This window comes from Lygodium microphyllum, chromosome 1, assembly GCF_053477565.2.
Source record: "Lygodium microphyllum isolate KBCC chromosome 1, Lygodium_microphyllum_v1.1.10, whole genome shotgun sequence".
In the NCBI taxonomy this organism is placed as follows: Eukaryota; Viridiplantae; Streptophyta; class Polypodiopsida; order Schizaeales; family Lygodiaceae; genus Lygodium; species Lygodium microphyllum.
The window spans coordinates 84,869,504-84,890,608 of NC_141135.1; the positions used below are offsets into that span (position 1 = coordinate 84,869,504).

The 21,105-nt window shown below is 42.0% G+C and overlaps 1 protein-coding gene across 2 annotated transcripts in view; it reads left to right on the forward strand.

Annotated features, from left to right (window-relative positions):
• Positions 1-21,105, forward strand: part of LOC148041342 (uncharacterized) — a 46,903-nt gene that overhangs the window by 25,344 nt on the left and 454 nt on the right. The window contains exons 2-3 of one of the 2 annotated variants that reach the window (XM_087679003.1): positions 14,569-15,004; positions 15,432-15,514. In XM_087679003.1, the coding sequence (XP_087535129.1) occupies positions 14,569-15,004; positions 15,432-15,499 (504 nt within the window). In that variant the 3' untranslated portion in view covers positions 15,500-15,514. Of the gene's footprint in view, positions 1-14,568; positions 15,005-15,431; positions 15,515-21,105 lie in introns of those variants that run through there. The other variant, XM_087679007.1, reaches the window with a different exon arrangement.

The window sequence follows — 21,105 nt, forward strand, 5'->3', positions numbered from 1 at the left end:
TACGCCCTTCGTTATGAAAATCATCCATACCAATAGGAGAAGGGGAATTATCATTTACAGAATCTGAAATGTTAGACATACCTGGCACCGGAGTGAATAAGTATGAAGGCAATGGAGCGTACTCTATGCCAGTTTTCACTTGCGGATGGCCAATCCTAAGTAGAGATTCCGCCCTTCCTACATGGTCAATAGATCGGTGCACCGAATCTAAAGGGTGAAATTCAGACTTACATTCTATATGTTGCTGGGCTCTATGCATCAAAATGAGATTGTACTTAGCTGTAGTGATCTCGAACTCCATGGTAGTTCAATGTTTGTCTGGTCATGTTGAGAGCTTGTGAAGCAAGTTGTGAGGCCCACTCTAACTCGTTTTTTGATGGATTTAGCTCGGAGGTGAGAAGTGATGCGGAAGTAGTGTTTGAAGTCATCTGTCCTCTTGTGTAGAGCTTTCAGATCAAGGCCTAAGTTTCTCTTAGAGAACTCAGCTTTGATACCATGTGAAGAAATACCCTAACATAGAAACACAAATAACACCGTATGACAAAGCATAGACTGATATAATAACACACTTAGGGTTAGAGTAACTCAAAGACAATGAACATAGAGAATGAATTAAATGATATGACTATTGAATATACAATGCTCATAACACACTATGTATTGAATGATTGTTGCACTTCGAACTCTCGAATCTCAAGGATCAAGATAGGGGTAATGAGCTGGAGAGTGTGTCATACTCTGAACGGATCCCAAATCACAGCAAGGCAGTTTTCAGTTATTGAACACTAGCAATGCAGCCAAGGAAGGTTGGATCTGATGTAGACGATAGTGCAGGAGAGAGAAATATTAAAAACGTAGGTGAGGAGAGAGAAAGACTAAATATGCAGGCTGCAGGAGAGAGAAAGTGGCAAACGCAGGCTATAGGAGGGAGAAAGACTAAAAACGTAGAAAAAACCAGCAACAACAGTTAGCATGGTGAAATCAGCTTTAAACAGTGTGTGGTAGGCTGGAAACAGGTGCCAGACTATTGTAGATAGCAATGGCCAGCTTGGATTGCGATGTCCTTTGTGTCCAGGGTGTGGGTAGCAAGCTGAAATACCTCAAATCTGCAAAAACGAGATTAAGATTGAATGGAGGGCATCATGTCTATTTATAGAAAGTTTGGGCCCTTCCAAGTGGGTTTGTGCTTATGGGATATAGACACTCTCTAGGAACACATTTCTCTTTAAATAAACAAGTTTTCTTTCTTAATTAAGCATGTTGTGGGACTGTTTAAGTGAAGCTAATGCATTTTTAGCTCAACAAGAGGGGCTACCTATAAAGAGCCAAACTGATACCACAATCGGCACACTAAACTAGTCAAGGTTGAAAATATGACTAGTTTGTCAACTTGCCTACTTTCAAAGTATTCATCTTGCCAGAAATGAAATGCATTGGTGTGATCTCTACTACCTAGGGTGTCTAAGATTGATAAAATGATAGACAAACACAATGTTTGAGCTCCAAATGCTTGTTGAGCTTAAAATGCATTTCAAACCAGTGGGCTCTTTAAAACAACTCCAAAACATACAAATTACCAAAATTTTCATTGAAGAGCGCATAGTCCTAAAGAGTTTATCCGTCCCATAAGAAAAACTCTAATTTGGAGGATCTTTTTGCATCTATAAATATATAGGTTGCCCAGCATTCAGCCTGTCGCATAGTTGTTTTTGTATGACATACGGTACTGTTCGTATTGTACGATCAGTACAGTACCATATGGTATGTATCCGTACGGATTCATATGTTAAAGTGGACCCTTTTTGGCCACCTCGCCTACGCGTCTTGAGTCTTGTGTTCCGCTTGCTTATGTGGCACTTTTTGGGTGGGTGGGAAGCCTTGGATATCTCATCCATCCCCTTTTCTAGCTATGCACCATCCCAAGCGTGGCCCCCCCCCCCCCCCCCCCCCAAGCCCTCCTTGGATTCCATCTAGTTGGCAACCCTCTTTGACTGTTTGAACTTTGACTCTTCTCTCATCTACAAAAAGGTGCTTCTCTCGTCCATGCTTCCACACAAATTCAGCAAGCATTTACCATTCTCATCTTGCTCTCTTGGATCTTGAATTGACTTGTGATTTGTCATTCTCATCTTCCATCCCCTCTTTCTTGCACCCTATTGAAGCATTTGCCATTCTTAAATTTCATCTTCCATCCGCTCTATCCTGCACCCTATCAAAGCATTTGCCATTCTCATCTCCCATTACCTCTCTCTCACTCTTGCTCTTTCAACTTTACCCCAACCCTTCGGCCTCTCGAGTCTCCCTCTCTTTCAACTTTTAAGACTCAAGTTTCAAGAGTCAAGACTCAAGCATCTCACTCACTCACACACACTCTCTCTCTCTCTCTCTCTCTCCCCCCCCCGGTTCTCTTTATCCGTCATCGACACCATGACTCGTGAGAAGCAGGAGGCCTTCAATTTGCACGCGATCCATGTGGAGAGGGACACAAAGAAGTCCAACTTCCACCATTGGACATGCAAGTATTGTGGGAAGTGCTATACAAGTGATGCAACTCGGCTTCTCCAACATCTTTCCAAGACGGGGGAGGGGGGGGGGGGCAAGTTGCTCCATGCAAGGAGATCCCTCAAAACGTAGTGGAGGAGATTCTCGCTAAGATGAGAGGGGGATCCACAAAAGGAGAAGGAAGTGGCTTATCGGTACCAACTTCTATACTTACTAGCGAGGAGGCATTGAATGTGGGCATATCTTCGACCGATGCGGGAGAGGCCTCTACCATTGGTGGTGGGGGCTTCACATCCGCATCCGACTCCGGTAAAAGACAAAGAGTGGAGGCTTATCCGGTGCCGGAGAGACAATCCTCTCTCTCTCAAGCTCACAGTTATCTGCGTGGATCGGTTGCCTTTCTTAGAGAACAGCAATGACTTGTGGACATTGAAATTGCATGCATGGTGATTGAGTGCAATCTTGCATTCAATGTCCTAAAGCAAGAGCAATGGAAGAAGATGGTAAAAGCCATTGTCAATGTGGGCCCATATGAAGGATGGACTGGTGTCACATACAATGACATGAGGACGAAAAAGATTGATGAAGAGAAGGAGAGGATTGATAGAGCCCTTGATCCTATTCGGGTTGCATAGATAAATTATGGTTGCTCCACTCACTGATGGATGGAGTGATCATAAGAAATAGGGCATTATCAACATACTTGTTTTATGTCCATTCGGCACTTACTTTTTGCGACTTACTTTTTGCGGGCTGTAGATACCGGTAAGAGGGGAAAGAAAACGGCGGGCGCATTCATCTATCGCCACATTTGACAAGCTATCATTGAGGTTTACATTGCCTTTTAAATTTGTTTCACTTTCTTTCATTATGATAATTGATTTATGCATAACTTTCTATCTCCCTATTTTAATTTCTCTCTAATATCTATCTTGATTCTCTCTTTTCCCTCGGACCCCAAGGCCCGCAAACCCCATCTCTCTTCATTCTTGAGTCTTGAAAGTTGAAACTTGAAAGGCTCAACTCTCTCTTTCTCTCTCTAATCTCCAAGTATTGTTAGTTTACTTGTAATTTGTAAATTGTGGTTGTAGGTGGGCCCCTCGAATGTGATGTAAGTTGTTATCGACAATGCATTGAATTGTTGGCGTATGGGCCGTTTGCTTGAGGTTGAGTTTTTCATGATTGTGTGGACTCCATGTGCAAGTCATTGTTTGGACTTGCTCATGGAGGAAATTGGGAAGCTCTAGTGGGTGAAGAGAGTGGTCCGTAAAGCTACATCAATTGTCACCTTCTTCAGGGTAAAGGTAAAGGTGCTTGCGATGTATCATGAGCATAGCACACTGGAGTTGAAGAAGCCTTCTTTAACTTGCTTTGCTTACATGTGGTTATTGTTGGAGTGCTTTTATGAGGTGTGGTCCTGCCTTGCGCTAGACAGTGATGAGTGGGATGAGCATGAGATAGAGGAGGCCAAAGCCATGCAGCGCTTGTGCCTTAAAGAGCAATTTTGACAAAAAGTCTGTGCTGTTGTTATTGTTGTGACTCCCTTTTATAGGGTGTTACATATGAGTGATTACAAGCGGTCCACCATGGGCCTTCTCATTTACTTCTTTAGAGTGGCATTGGTGGAGGCATGTGCTTGTACAATGATCACAGAAACACAACGTGTACATGTTTTAGAGATAGCAAAGAGGAGATGGGCATGGATATATAAGCGCATCTATGGTTTTGCCGCATTGATACATCCGGCGTACAAGTCGCCGGTAGTCATGGATGATAGAGAGTTCCATTCGAACCAACTTGTTGATTTGACTCGTGTGGTCCCTGTGGATGACCATAGTGCAGTGCTAGAGGAGCTAGGATGCTATGCAGATTAGAGAGGGCATGTGGCTTTTGCTTCTCCCACTTGTTGGAGGAGAGAGTTACTTGTGAAGCCTTTATTTTTGTGGCAAAACTTTGGATACGCATTGGAGACCCTTCAACCCTTAGCTATGATGGTCCTTGCCCAGGATTGCTCTTCGGGTGCATGTGAGAGAAACTGAAGTGCCTATTCTCTCATTCACACAAAGATTTGCAATCGGCTTAGCACCCGGTAGTTAGAGCGGCTAGTCAATTGCCCCACTAACTTACGCATGATGAGGGCTATGATGAGCATGGGTAGTCGGAAGCATGTAAAGTTTAAACACTTAACCATGAAATTTAAAATTTATTGTTTGAAACTTTGAACTTTGAAGCTTATACTTTATAATTTAGACTTTAGCATTTACAATCTTACGTACATCACTGCATTGTGTAGGTGAACGTTGATACATTCAAGTTGATGGGCGACACTCTTTCGAGTGTACATCAGGAGGTGGATGAGGAGATGATTTTTGCAGAGCTCTATAGAGAGCTTATAGTAGCAGATACTCGTGACACTCACAATCAGCATGCTTGTGGGTGAGAAGTTCGAGTAGGTGGTAGAAGGGGCATGGCCATTTGACGTCCTTCAACATTGAGGAGGGGTGGTTCGAGTGGCTTGCAGACATATGTAAGGCAGGGCTCTAGTAGCTCACAACCTGTGCCTCATGATGGCATCCCCCCCTTGTTTACATAGCCACCACCTAGGGAGCTATCATTTGATGATTATGGTAACCTCATCAATGAGGATGAGTATGAGTGTCTCATCATTCGATGCCGAGGAGTCATCTTTAGACTCTTTTGATGAGCATTCAGATGGTTTTGATGATGATGATGATGATAGTGATGTCTCATCATAGATTCAGAGGTCTCTCTCTTTTTTGTATCAGATATACTAGACTGTAGTTGTCGCATGTTTTGCGCAGACCATGTGACGGTGATGGTCACCCTCATGTATTCATCTTATTTTGTAACGAAATGGCTATTTTCACTTTAAACATGTATTCTATCATTTAATGATTTATGGTTTTTGTTTTTTAAAAAATCATCTTAAATTTTTTTCGTACTAATATCGTATCGTATCTTATAAAATCATAAGGTACCATTTAGTACTGTATTTTATCATCTTGTACCTTTCGTACTTGACAACTACGGCCTGTCCCTTGTCTTGCAGGTTTCAGCTACCAGCTCTCACTCCAGTGGTTGTCTAGCCCATCACGATTGTTGCCACATCATCGCTAGCCCTTGATGCCTTGCCACTTCCAATGCATGTTGCAACTTGTGTTTACTACAGTGAAAGCTCTGTTAGCATCATCTTCACCTTCCTCTATATTGTTGCCTAGCTTCCTATAGCCTTTGGTGATTAGTTGCCATCATCTTCAAGTGGTTACATTGTTGCATTTACCAATTCCTGCCCGAGATACTACTGCTTTTTGGTTTCCACCCTACTGTCCTTCCACTTTCAGCCTCATCTCAGCTTCAACTGGGTGGTTACAACACTTGGGATCCGTCTCGAGTGGGTGCCACAATTAACACTTCCCTTGGTCCACTCCTACGGGAGCCATCGACTATTGGAGAGCTTTCCCATTGAGCATCTTATACACTCGTTTCTCCATTTACATCATTCATTCATTCCCTTAAGAATGGTCTTTCTTCTCTGTTTGTGTTTTTCATTTTTTCATTTGTGTTTTAGTTCTTTGTGTTTCAGTCATGGTTGTACACTTAGTGTTTAGCTTATTTTCACAATGTTCTCATTTGACTTAGATTGAGGCTCACATGTAGAAGATGACTATACATGTCACACATGAATGCCAACATTCCCTCAAATCTGTGATAGCGTTGAAGGCCAAAGAAGATGAAATGGATTTGAGGGTGGTAGGAGGAGTACTAAATATGAAATTCACCGATTATGGGCATTGGCAAAGGAGTAAGACCTACCTTCGAGATGGAAGCCCGATCCAATGGGAGTGGAGAGGCCTCAAACAGATCACTCCAAAGATGTAGCGCCATCACAAACATTGTTCCCCTTTGAAAGGGATTAGAGGCACAAGGAAACCACTAGACGAGACGGTAGGGGATGGGATGGAACCCATGGGAAAGATGGTGCAAAGTCGGAAATGGGTGCAACTATGGAAGATTGTGTTAAAGGACCTTGTACAATGAAAGAAGAATGGAACTTGTAAAGACTCTATCCTACCAAATTGTCACTAAAATGGTTTGTCAAGAAGAATTTTTAAAGAAATACTTGTCTATTGATAACAAACACAGTCGTACAACAAAGCACCGCTTGATAAAGAGTACAATTAGGGTTGCAATAACTGAGAGACAATGAACAATGAAGAAGATAATGAATTAATAATGAATGCTAAATATATGTCAAGGATGCAAATGTGAGATGCACATGTATTGTGCAAGTCAGTTTAGTCAAAATGATAGGCTAGGGACCTTGAGATGCAAAGGTTGTAATAAATTATATTTGTTAGGCTCTAGGTGGTATCCATTGTCAAAAATTGGCATAGATCACTTTATTAACCACAAGTATGATTGGTGACACTAGGGACTTGGCACTAGCTAATTAATTAGTGCAAGTCTAGGGGCTAATGGCTGCTTTGGAATACTTGGGTGATAAATTGGCCTAGCCAATTTAATTGTTGTTTGGTTGGATTATTTTTCTAAGCAAGAAACAATTATTAAATTAATTTTCAAAATTAATATTCTGAAAACCTATTTAATAATGCTGGAAATTGCTGGAAAATGGATCAAGAAGGTTGTTACTTGGCATACTGCCTATGCAAATGAGGGATGGCTGGTTGGAGGTTGAGAGGAGAGAGGAGTGTCATTTTGGAGGTGTAGCAGTAGGAGAAGATGCTGCTGCAGCCATTGCCAGCCAGCAAGTGGTGATCTTGGTCAGCCATTGCAGCCCAGACAGCATGCGACAGCTGGAGAAGGCCCTAGAGGCAAGGGACATCATTCAGTAGGGGGCAGCTGCATTTTTGGAGCTCCCTAATTGTGGGTGACAACTTTGGGGGTTGTTCAGACAGGGCAGCAACAGATTTCAGACTCTCCTTATGATAGAAGTCAGAAATTTCTCTCTCCTCAGTATTGTTTCTCATCCTCCAACCATTTCTCATCTTCCCCCAACAAATTTCAGCAGTTCCAGCCATTGAAGGTGAAGATTTTGATTCTTGAAGAATCTTTGCTGTAAATCCTAATCTACAGCAGGGATTAAGGTTTGATGACTACCTTGGGAAGTACGTGCAGATTTGCAAGCTTAAGACTTGAATTTCAGCAATTGAAATCAAAGAATTTCAGAAGCTTCAAGGGGCCATCCAACTAACATTAAGTTTTGGGGCTGAATTTGTTACTGAAAGAGCACTGTGAAGGCCAATTTCCTGAGCAAACCAAGGGGCAAATTGGTTTGAAGGCTTGTTGGCCATTTGTGACAGCAAGAGGCATTTGGGGAGCGAAGGAGATTCAAGGAATGTGAGTGTATTGCAATTTGGTATATTGCAAAGGCACCGATTTTTGGGGCCAATAGGTTGTTCATTGTACAAGATTAAGTGGTAATGTTGCATTTTTAGTGATGTGAATTTTATAATTCCTGTAATTAGTGTAAATCAGGTCATTACCACCCTTTTCTTGAAAGGAAGGTTGATGTTAGTTTCATGATGATACTTTACAATCAGCTACGGGAATGCCATGTTAAGCTAAAAAAGGAGTATTTCACATTAAATCTTATTTAGCTTATTTAAACAGCCCCAAAACTCAAACTTTAATCCTACAAACAAATTTTTTGTCCTATAAGCAAACTACCACAATTTGGTTGGCTCCACCATGGTAATCAAGTCTATGCCACCACACGGTTGTCCAACTTGTCCATTGACTCATGCCACCTTCTTTGGCCATTGGTTCTCTAATTCGAGTTGTCACCCAACCCTTTGAAGGAATCATATTGCTGCATTTTGCCCTCTCTTGCTGATGTCAACATCCAGCCCTGCTCCACGATCAGTTTTGTGCTAGAGTTTTGTAGTTTACTATTATTTCTTGGTTGCTATTCACATTTTATACTGCTCGGATACACTCCATGATGACGTCAGGCTATGTTCTGCCCTTCCTAGCTGTTGGCAGTCATTTCTGTCATGCACAATCATATCCTATCTGTGAGTCTCAGTTCAAGTGAGATAGGGACATCAGGAGCTCTGACATTCTATCTGTCTATTATTTCATGTGTCTTGTTGGAAAAGGTAGCTCTTTGCAGAGCATACATTTCAGTGCGTTTCTTTTTTAGTCAATTTTAGTGTGTTCACATTGGCTGTTTTAGGAATCCACTTAATGCATTTCTTTTTCAAGACCGGCAGCTGCATTCACATTGGGCCGATTGGTTATTTCTTGGTCAATTTCAGTCACTTTTAGTGTGTTCACATTGGCTGTTTTAGGAACCCACTTAATGCATTTCTTTTTCAAGACCGGCAGCTGCATTCACATTGGGCCGATTGGTTATTTTTTGATGATTAGCATTTCCATCATTAAATGCTTTGCCAAATGCAGCTTAGCCATATTTTGGCATTCTTTTGTAGCAATTGGCTAGTTTTAGTCACGATCAGCTATTATTGCTGCTCCCAGTCATCAGCAAGCACATTGTCTGGGAGATTTCAGCACTCTCCAACTTCCGATGGCAGTCTTCTATCATTTGTGCTGCTCTTCCTTATTAGCTTGATCCGGTGCCTCAGTAATGCTTTGGGCTGTGTGTAGGGACTGATCAGTCCACATTGTATTTGCCTTCTTTCGTTGCAATCTTTCTCTTCTCTTCTCTCTCCATATTTGTGTTCTTCTTCTGTTGTGCACTCTCACATGGTATCATCGCCAAAAGAGAGGATTCCAAGGTTCTACGAAGAGGAGAACAATTCTACTTACTGTTTGGTGTAGATTTGTTGAATGCAGATTTTTTTTATTGTTCGAGCCTTCAGCAAAGTGTTCAAGGCATCTACAATTTCCTTTTGTAAGGTATAGCTGGTTTTTCCTCCGTTCGGGCAGCCTAACACCAGAACACAATAGTTTTTTTGTGTATGTTTGTAGAGATTCTTGAATAGATATGGATTAGTGTTCAATATGTTTGATGACATTGATGAGGATTCAATTGATTCTTTTGAAGATAGGCAGTCTTTGCCAGTTAGCATGTCACAAGGAGCGATGCAAAGATTAAAGATCAAAGCCATGATCATCCAGAGATGGACACTGTTGTTTGTGACCTGTCCAAAAGATTAGATTGGCCCTGTTTCCCTTGTTGTGCTCATCTAGAATTAATTGTGAGACAGTTGATTCCAGATGAGCACAACGGTGTTCACATTTAGGAGGTTCTGAACGTTCCAAGCTTAGGCTTTCACCTTCTTTTTGTGAGCAAGATTTGTGCACTTGGCCTCATAGTTGAGTTTGACAGGCTCCTTGGACATTTCATGTTCTTGATAAAAAGACTAGACAGATGTTTTGCCAAGGGCACTCCAAGAATGGTGTCTCCAAGATATGGAGTTTTTCAGCCCTTATTCTCTTCTTTCACTTCAAAGTCTCAATTTGAGCTACGGCATGCTAGGTTTGGCCACCTCAACTACAAGTACCTTAGGAAGGCAACTCATGACCAGCTTGTTCGGGGATTGTTAGATGTTGGGGTGAGCTATTCGCCATATGTATCTTGCATTTGAGGTAAACAACATAGAGATGCGATTCCCAGCAAGGCTTGGAGACGGGCAAAGTAGCCCTTGGAGCCTATTTTGCGTGGACCGATGTGGATGGAGTCCCTAAAGGGGAATCTTTTGAAACTAGCCTTCCTTCTTGGAGAAGGTGGTGAAATCTTGATTAACCGCTAATTATAACAATCAACAAATTCACAAAGTTAAAATGCACACTTTACCATAACAATCTTGGACATTGGATACCTTGTTGGCCCCAAAACTGGTGCCCATTGTGGTATTTCTTTATCTTGTATTGTTGTTGGATGGAGTACAATTGAGATTTGTTAATCTCCTCCGTTGATCCAAATACCACTTGCTGTCATGAATGATCAGCAAGCCTTTTGGGGAATTTGCCCCTTGATCTTCACCCATGACTTGTACAAGTTGCACTTTTGACTTAGACAAATGTTGTCCCAAATCAAATGGGATGGGTTGGCATTTGAAATCTCTAGCAATTATTCGAATTCCAGTTGTCGATTTTAGTCTTCAATGCCTCCAATTGTTGACATGGGTCCCAAGGTGGTTGCTAAACCCTAATTTTTACTATAACTTAGGGTTTACAGCAGAAATTCCTTTTCTATCTACCAAGTTTGACTGAGATTTTCTCCAAATGGCTGAGATCTACTGAGAATGGCTAAGCACAAGTTGGAGAAGGTAAGAGGAAGTTGCAGAGAGAGAAGTTCTTGGGTTTCTTTGCGGGAAACCCGTGTAAATGGTTGCTGCCCTGCCAAAAATTGCCCAAAACGCTCTCATCTGTTGCGCGAGGAGCCTCGAATTGCTGTTGATTGCATTAGATGCTGTCGTTTGTTGCTGTTGGAGGTGCCATAAATGTTGTTGCTTGCTCCTGATGGGTCATTTGCTGCAATCGTCAGCCTCTAGGAGGTCTCTACAATAGGGGATTTTGATAAGAAGAATGTCATTCTCTCTCTCTCTCTCTCTCACCACTTGGATGGATTGAATCAGCCTCTTTGGCCTCGAAATAGCCTTCTCTCCCATTGCATGGGCATTTTTACAAAGTGGTGGCCTTCTAATCTCATTTTTCAGCAATTTTTAGGATTAATTAATTTTGAAAATTAATTTCAGCCCTTTAGACCTTGTTGAAAATTGGATGTGCGTATCCACAATTTAATTGGCTAGGTTATTTGCAACCTCAAGTGGTCCCTGGCCTTAATTGGCACTTGAATAGGCGTTAATTAATTAGTTAATATGGAGTCCCTAGTACCACCAGTGACACTTATTGGCCAATTTCTTAGCATGGAGTGTGAGAAATGAAAATTCCTTTGAAATTGGTAATGAGACAGATTGATGAGAAATTGCAAAAATTTTCAGAAACCCCCAAATTCAAAAAATTAGGGTTTTTGTGTTTTTTTTCTAGATTTGTAGAAAATGGTGGGCAGGGATGAGAATATCACGAGCAAGGTTGAGAGAGGTTGTGTGTGCAAGGCTATGTACAGGACTGCATGCAGGCTGAAAATAGTAGTAGCTCCTCCTCCAAAACAACAACTACTCTTCCAAAATAGTAGCTACTCCCTTCAAAGCAACAACTCCTCTGCCTTTGTCGCTTGAGTGGGTCTCGCATGGGTGGTAGCGGTAGAGCAATGGAGAGAAGGAATCCACATATCTAGCTTTGATACCAATTGCAGGAAATGGAGAAAGAGAGAGAGAGTGAATACAAGACAATGAGTAAGAGTGGATAGTGGTCCCACACGCAAAAGATGCAAGTACTAGAATGATAGAATGAAAGTACAATAGGTCTTATGTAAGTTAGACCTATTCCTAACTCAACTAGAGTTAGTTTAACTCTAGAGTCCAGTGTCATTACTTTGAAAGTCCTAGACACACTATACTTTGATACTTGAAGAAGTGTCCGCACCACACAAATTATATTGGGCATTACCCATAATTGACTAGTACTAACAAAAACAAGAGTATGATTGAGACAACTCAAACTATGATGGAGGATTAATAGACATCTTAGTGTCTATGGGTTGAAGCAATGGCCACTATAGTTCATATCCTAAATCGGTCACCTATATGTGCCATTGTTGGTATGACTCCTTTTGAGGCATATTTTGGATTGAAAGCAAATTTTTCCTGGTATTAGGATCCTTGGGTGCACATTTTCACATCCCCAAGAAGCAAAGGGATCAGCTCAAGCTAGTTTTCGAAAGACGTGTGTTTGTTGGCTATAGTTCAGTCACATGGATATAAGACTTATAATCCCATCTCATGGGATGCCTATATGAGCCGAGATGTGCGGTTCATTGAGTTTCCAACTATAGAGGGAGGTGAGGAGGACCCTATTCTTGGAGATCCGGGTGATAGTTGGGCACTTGGGCCAACATTTGTGGAGCCTATGCCTCTTACAACTCCACCTATAGATGAGGAGGTTGCTTCTCCATCGGATTCTCGGTTGGTGGATGTTCCAAAGACTTAGGTAGATGCAGACGAGTGAGGGGAGTATTAGTCTCCTTCTCATTGGGCTTGTGAGATACTAGGGATTGGGAGGATTCCCAAGGAGTGGCAACCATAGGATGGCTAATGGCAATCTTGAAGGAATCAAGTATATTCCACGAAGCTTGTTTGCACTAACTATGGCCTGATTACTTATGCCATGTCGGACAGAGAGCCGACATTGGTATAGGAATCTCATCATTGGCAGAAGGCCATGGAGCAAGAGTTGGAGTTTATTAAGTGGAATGACACTTCGTACCTTGTGCCTCTACTTACTCATCGGAAGGTGATTAGAATCAAGTGGGTCTTTAAGACCAAGTATCTCAGCGATGGCACACTTGACAAGCACAAGGCATAGTTGGTTGCCAAAGGCTTTGCACAGTGCTTAGGTGTTGACTTCCGTGATACTTTTGCCCCCATAGCTCGTATGGGGACCATTCAAACAGTACTTGCTCTTGCTAGCCATTGGAGATGGTCGATTTAGTAGTTGGATGTAAAGTTCGCATCCTTGAATGAGGACTTAAAGGAGGAGATCTATCTTGAATAGCCTCTTGGCTTTTCTTCCTTAGATGGTAAGGTATACAGGTTCAAAGAGGCCCTCTATGGCCTTAAACAAGCCCTTCATGCTTGGAATTAAAGATTGACTCATTCCTTTGAGACAGATTAGGGTATTTGAGATCCACATCTGATCCAAATTTGTATGTCTGCATGTCAAGTGGACGGTATCAGTGTTTTCACTTTATGTGGACGATCTCATCTTGATAGTTGACCATGCCTAGATGGTCAAGTAGACTAAGGAAGCAGTCCATAAGAAGTTTGAGATGATTGATATGGGCCTCTTCATTTTTTCCTAGGTTATGAGATATAGCAGATTGAGAGGGGGATCTCTCTCCTAGCAGCGGTATGTGCAGGAGCTCTTGACCACCTTTGAGATGCAGGAGTGCTGGGCCATTTCTACTACTATGGATTTGAATCAGAAGGCTACAGCTCCTGTAGATTCACTGTTGATGGATGCTTCTTGCTATAGAGAATTAATTGGGCCGTTGATCTGGCTTTTGAATACTTGGATTGATTTGTGTTTTCCAGTTGGTTTACTTGCAGGTTTTATGAGTGAACATAAGAAGGTTCATTGGCAGGCTGCCTTATGGATATTGTGATTCTTGAGGGGGGACCCCTAATCTGGGCCTGTTTTATCCAGTTGGTGCAGGTGGTTTGGCTTTGGTGTTATGAGGCTGGACAGATTCAAACTGGGCTGGAGATGTTGATCATTGGAGATTGACTGTAGGCGATTGCTTTCTGCTAGGTATAGGTGTGATATCATGGAGTGGCAAGAAGCTGCCTACAGTAGCCCTTTCATCTAGAGAGGCCGAGTACGAAGTGGCTTGTTCTACCACTTGTGAGACTATTTGGATTGGGAGGTTGTTGGAGGAGCTTGGCTGTTCAATGGTAGGTTTTTCATATTAGAAAGATTGGTCCTTATCATTCATGTGATTTCTGGATTGACATGCCTTGGCATGTACTTATGCTGGGACACTACTAAAGCAATGCCTTGTTGCTTTGCCCTTTGGTTTGTTTTCTAGTATGAGCACAACACTGTAGGTAATGATTGAGTGCTTTTGAATGAAATAGAAGTGTCTAAGGTACTGGTGGGTAATTTACTGAGATGTCAAGAACCCATGTGGTCAGTCCTTAAAGTATCCATCTCTAACGAAGGCAAGGCATAATGTAATTTTATAAGATAAAAAACTGAGCAGGAAGATAATGGTGGAATTGTGAACAATACCACAAGTTTTTTGGCTTGCAACTTCAGCGTGTTGGGATTTGTGACAGGTGCCCTGACCATCTCAACACTCTTTGAGTCAACATCATTATTTTGTAATTTGCACTATGCCTACAAAGTAGTTATTTTATTTCACATGTGGATTATGTTTAGAGATTTTTTGATGCTCCTGTGGTTTTCTGTGCTATAATATATTTCTTACTTTGACAGATGGAGGCTGTTGCATGGATTTTCTGCCGGTACATTTGCCAAGAGCTGCTCAATGTGCAGGCCTTAGACTGGACTTCTCTTTGCAGAAAATCTTTAGCTTTTCAGCCAAGGTTGAGAAAATTTTTGAGTTTGACAGACAATATCAGCCTTGCAACGCCTACAGAAAAGAAAGTGAAGCATGCTTATGAGACAGCTCAGAATGTGATAAGTCCTTCAAGCCAAAAAGTCAAGAATTATTCTGTGACAAGAGTCTGTACTTGTCTACTTAATTACAAAAAGGATAAGTGTGTGCTTGTTCTTGGTGGCCATACATTGGGGGTTTGGTCCTTTATTGAGAAAGGCAAGGATGTTGGACTGAATTGTGACATGTCTGTGACAAGCCAACACAGTATCTCAGATGAGGAGCTTGCATTTCTAGCAGTCCAAGAACAGACAGGTTTACTTTTTGGATCTCTCTCTATTTGTCTCTCCTGTGATATTGATCCTCTTGTTTCTCTGCAACTTGTCATATCAGTTTGACACTCATCAGCTTTGCCATATCTAAAAGGTATATTAGATCCCAAGTTTCATTTCCCCAGTTATCTGTTGTTGCTAGGTATATGTTTTCCCTTTTCCATCATGATTGTTTAAAAAGAAAAATGGGAAAGAACTGTAATACAAAGGCTAAGTGAATAGCCAATCAGGTAGTCTTGCCAAACCATATATGACTGTAAGTTAAAGAAGGTGCTGGTGTCTCAAGTGTGGAGAAAAGTGTTTCCTCCTCCTCATGCACTGAGAGTCACAGTGTAGTGGGGGTCATGTGCAAATGCTGACCAGAAATGAGAAAGGATTGACTTCTTGAAAATCCTCGTATGCTTGTGCAGGGCCTCTGTCTTTAATATGGGCAACTGTACCCCAGGTCACAATCATAATCTCAGCTGACCATGGATGACTTTTTCATGAGGGCTCCCCTTCACACCTCATTGTCCATGTCAGTCCCATAAACAGTGCCTTTGGATCTCCCCTGGCTCTCCATATCTGACACATGCTACTGTGAACCTGCTGTGACCAAGCCGTTGCCCGCTGCCAAGCTCCTGTGTGCTACTAACCAAAGAAAGAGTGACATCTTTCTTGGCCTGAATCTATCATCCAATCTCCTCCAAATGTCAGCCAAGAAAGCTAGGGGAATATCTTGTCTGTGTCAATGTTGGGTAGCACATGTGTTGCATACCCAAAAGCCATACGACATGTGTTAATGAATGGGAGCATCTGATGCTCTACTGAAGATCGTTGTAACAAAGCCTCTATAATTGCTCTCATCCCCCTGTTAGGTATACGGATATGCCATCAGTGAACTCCACATTTAGGAGCTCAAAATCTGTGATGGGCAGCCTAATCTCTCCAATGCATGTGGATTTTTCTCAGAAAGGAACTCATAGCCTGTACTACAGAAGGAAGAAAGAAAGGAGCAAGAGGACAAAATTGTGTCATGGATTTTTGGGGGCTAAAACACTCTTCTCTAGATCCACTGACTAGGACTTTGATTGTGAGCTGAACTGTAAAGCGCTGCCACACATTTGATGCACTGCTGTGGAAATTGCATCCTCCAAGAAATCCCAATCTACTCTATCATATGCCTTCTTAAAGTCACGAAGAAAAATGATAATCTCTTTGCTTTTGGAGCGTTCTGGTGCAGTGGATTCCTAGAAAACGAAAATATTGTCCAAGATACTGCGCTCTTGGACAAACCCAGTCTAAGTAGGATGAATGATACCTGATATGAAAAGGGCAGCCTAAGGCTGATTACTTTTGCTAGGATCATAGGTAGCTCGTAGCAATGTGATTGGCTCCCACCAGTTGATGTTTCCTCTGTCCACACTGCCATTCAGGGCAAGGTGAATTTTAGGGTGAATCAATCAGACAGTCTCCCTAGCATATCTGCTGAAACCATAAACTTCTAAAAACCTGCAAGAAGGCCTGCACTACTGAGATCCTAATAATTCAAGGGAAGATCTTGTTTAAGTCATCCTGTCCTAGACACTTGCTAGAAGGCAAGGCCGCTAGTCGGCATGGCAATGAGGGATGGCCATCTTTCGTCCTAAGGATGTCAGGACGCTGTCTTGAAAGAATCTACCAAAGGGGAGGCCAATTTGGGATAGGGACATTCCCTATCTCGTCCTCTTGTTAAGAATGGATTTTTTCTTCTGGTGAGTTTTAAACCTTCTTCTTTTAGGAAGCTTACTATGGAAATGAAGTTTTCAGTATTCTTCTTGCAGCAATTTGTATGTTAATTATCTTTGTTTCTTCCCCTTTTTTTTTGGCACACGTAGTTTCAAAATCAGTATACTCTTATTGTTGGCCCATGTGTGAAGTAATTGTCACAAAAATGAAATGAAATATTAACGTCTACAAAAGGCCAAAATGACCTATGAGACCATGAGTTACAATCATGTGTATGATGGTACAACTGTCTGGGCAAAATATGTAGCACAAAGCAAAATAAGAACTATGGCTGTGTGTAAAACATAGAGCTCTATCTAGTAACAATGAGCTCCAAATGGTACAATCTCATGTGGGTATGGAGGGCCTAGCTCTAGCCCGAGCAATAATCCCCTGTATTCGCCTATGAAGGTGTCGTCGGTGTCTGTGTCGAGGCCTAGGATGTATGGATCGGCTAAGCTGAACAGCTCGATCAATCAGTACTCCTTGTCTGTGTGTGGACTGTGGCGGTGAGAGAGGCTCTCATGTGGACTGTCGTTGTAACTGTATTGAAGTCTTCTGAGTCTCCTTTGCAAAGAAGTCTGTGAGCTGCCTCTGTCAAGGGCCTCAGTGTCCTGGAGTAGCTGTACTCTTGAGGCGCATGCCACGAAGCCGTCGTATGTCAAGAAGAAAGAGGCCAAGGCATCGTTGATTGGCAAAATCCATGGCTTTGGATAGTGGTCCAAAATCTGTCTCTAAAGAGACAGTGGAAACGACCGCCGACCTCATAATACGCTGGGCAACGGTAGATATATTGCTCCTTTGTCTTTGGCTCTAATTGGCATATGTGGCATATGCGCTCCTCTGGTGGGGTGGATCTATATCTGCCAGTCTCAATCTCTAGCTAATGTGAGGAGGTGCGCAACTGGCCAATAGTACATCTGATCCCATGGGAAAGGTGGGTGTCCATGTATGTCGGGCGAACAATAAGTCCATCATTTGTAGTATGAAGGAAATGCTCGCGGTAGAAGGCCATCTTTGTCCCTAGCTCTTGCCCTAGCATCAACCATGTCCGCTTGATATCCAACAGCGTAAGATCCATCCTTATGATGTTGCGAATCTATAACCTGCTCAGATCAAGAGATGGTGCATCAAGGGAGTATTGGAAGGGGGTAACTTGTCCATGCTAAAGCCATGCAGCTCAAACCAGGCCGACATCTGTGCATACCAACATGAAGTATAATCCTCTCTGGCAAGCTGCCTAGAGGACTCAAGGGCCAATCATGCATATCTGTGTTTGGGTAAGGTCCATAGGCTATGTATGTATGCGACCAATTGGGTGAGGGCCTCTACCACAATCGGTATAGTTGCTAGCTCGGCTTTGATGATCTCATGTGGCATTGAGGCCTTACATTTGATCATCCTGGATATCATGGACACTAGGGGTTTCTCCATCAACCTCCATTCGTCATAAGTGCGTCTTGATTTGCTACAATGGTCAAGACTGGGGCCCCATATCTGTACTCCATAAAGTAGTGTGGATGTGACTAGTGTATTGAAGAGCCATAGCTTGGTGTGGGGTTCTTGGAATTGCACTTGTGAGCACATCCTCTCCAAACCACCTAGTGTTGTGTATTCGCGAGTCAGTCTAGTGCTTGCTGCCTCTCGCATAGAAAAGGTGGGCCTTGTGAATAAGACTCCCAGGTATGTATAAGAATCCACATACTCCAGCTCCTCAGATCCATATGTGAATTTAGGTGCTGATCTCATGACCCACTGTGGTGTAGTATTAAATACCATCACCTTGGTTTTACCAAGGTTCACTGAAAGCCCATTGTCCAAAGTATGGGAGTGTAATGCATCCAAGCGTCTCTGTAGACCCTCTGGAGAGTCAGCTATCAATACAATGTCATCTGCATACAATAGGAGAGGTATCCAAGTGCCAGCTAGTGGAGCTTGTCTATCTCCTTCATGTGAAATGTAAACAGTAATCCCATCAGCAACCTCTTTTCTTTGATAAGTAGTTGGTAAATGTTGTTTCATGGCGTCCAATGTCAGACTTGCATTGTCTACTTAAGCATGCATGTCTAGTATGGGTGGAAGTGGAGAGTTGTTTGGCTGTTTACTAGGCCCTTCTCAAGGATGCAATGGCTCATTGTAGGTCTTCTTGTCGTTGTAGTCCAACTTGATCTTGTACTTATTCTTCACTTTGCTTGCTACTTCAGTCTTCATGTCTATGTTCCCCTCAAGCAAAGACATCTCATTCTTTGGCATGTTGAGTAGGGTGTTTGGAGCATCGTCAAGGTCTTCAGATAAGATCATTGATTGCTCTTTGGTGTAGGCAGCTTTAGTGTCTTCATGGTTGATCTTCTTCTTCTTCTTTTTCTTATTTTCTTCCACTGCTTTGCTTGCATTAGTCATTTGGTTCTTTTCTTTATGGTCCCCCTCAAGCAAAGGTACAATCTTTAAACTTTGCATAGTATTCAAGATAGCTGGAGTGTCTTCAAAATCTTTAGATGGAATCATTGATTGCAGTTGAGTGTGAGCAGCTCCATTTTCTCTTGCAGGTAGAGAAAAACATATTCTATGTAATCGAAATGAGCAATAAGAGTAGTATTACTCTTCATTGGAAGTAGCCATATAAAAGTCTTCTTATTTGACATTCCCATGATAGGGTATTAGCTCCAAATGGCTAGCAAGGAGTTGATTTTGAATGGCTTCAAAAAATTCTTTAAGTGACTGAAGATGACCAACAACCAAGTTGAATTGGATGTGTTAAAAAAAAAAACACAGGCAGTGATAGCATGAAATCTTACTATTCTTGATGTTTGTCCTTTAGATGAGCGCTTCAAATCTTCAAATCTTCAAGCTCTTCCAAGTCCTCAAATCTTTGTTGGCACTAAGTAGGACTCAGATCAGAGTGGCAGGAGAGAGAAAATGATGAAAAATTGAAGCTTTTGATAAGTTGGCTATGGAGTCCAAAATAGGGTTTCAGATAGGGGTCTGATTTTTCTGGTGTAGCAGGTCACAGAGGCCATCATTTCAAGAGATCTCTGAGTTGAAGAAGGCTTACATATAGGGCTTCAAAAGCTCCATAACCAGCACGTGGATCGTGAATTGCAGACGCGGCGGTAGCAGTACGACCTCTCATAGGCGCAATTTTAGCGGCGATGGCGAAATCACGTAATACTGGCTTGAATGATCACCAATGTTTGACTGTGATGTACCAGGAAACTTCGCCAAGAGTAGAGGAATGTTTCTCTAGAAGGAATCGTGAACTGAAATGGCCTCTATGAAGAGATTCAAGGGCTCAAAGGAGACAGGGTGCAGATTGGCTATGGCTGCCACAAGGTGCATTGAATATGAAGTTGAAGAAATGAAGTCATATACTAATCATGAGCTGGATGTGAGTTGGGTAGAGATTGAGAGGAACCAAGAGAGGCTGGAGAGGCAGTGCCATGCCCGACTAGGCTCTAATACCATGTGGAAAATGTGTGGGATCTAGGACATGGCAGTGAGCTAAGGCGGATGGAAGAAGAAAAACGAACTCATGATGATAGAGACATTGGACTTGACTGTTACACAAGTGAATTAGGTTCCAAGATGGAAGCTTGGACTCATAAACACAATCTTGTGTAGGACCGAGAAAGATAAGACTACTCAATTGAAAGTACAAAGTATCATGACATTGTATTCATTTCATATGAAAAGTGGTAGTCAAGTACAATGCTTTATAGTTGCTAGATAGGTAGCAATTTTTCCTTTCTGTGTATATGGAATTCAGTCAGTCTGTATGTTCTAAGTCTAGAACTGCCTCATACAAAGAGGCTACAGTAGGTGTGATTGCAAATATCTCAAGAGATATTAGTTGGTGCCAAAGACAAAAGCTATAATAAGTTATGCGCGATAGGTGCTAGGTAGTACGCGGTGTTAGATTTTGACCTAAGTCAATTTATTGGCCATTAATGTCAGTGGTGGTGACATTAGAGACTAAGCATTAATTAATTAATTGATGCCAATCTAAGGGTCAATAAGTGCTCAGGGATACTTGGAAGACAAATTAACCTAGCTAATTCAATTATTGATTATTGGTGAAATTAGTTTTTTGAGTATTAGAATAATTATTACATTAATTTTTTGAAAATTAATTTAATAAGTTAAATAATGCTGGAAAATGGGATTAAAAGGCCGTCACTTGAAAAAACTTGCCCATGCAAGTGAAAAAAACGTTGAGTCTGATGGAAGTCTATTCTAGCCATTGTGAGAGAGGAGATTGTTAGAGAGCAAGGAGATGTTGTTGATGTGATTTGCAGTCACCAAGGATCAGTCCTATAGCATGTGGCAATGGTTTAGAGCCCT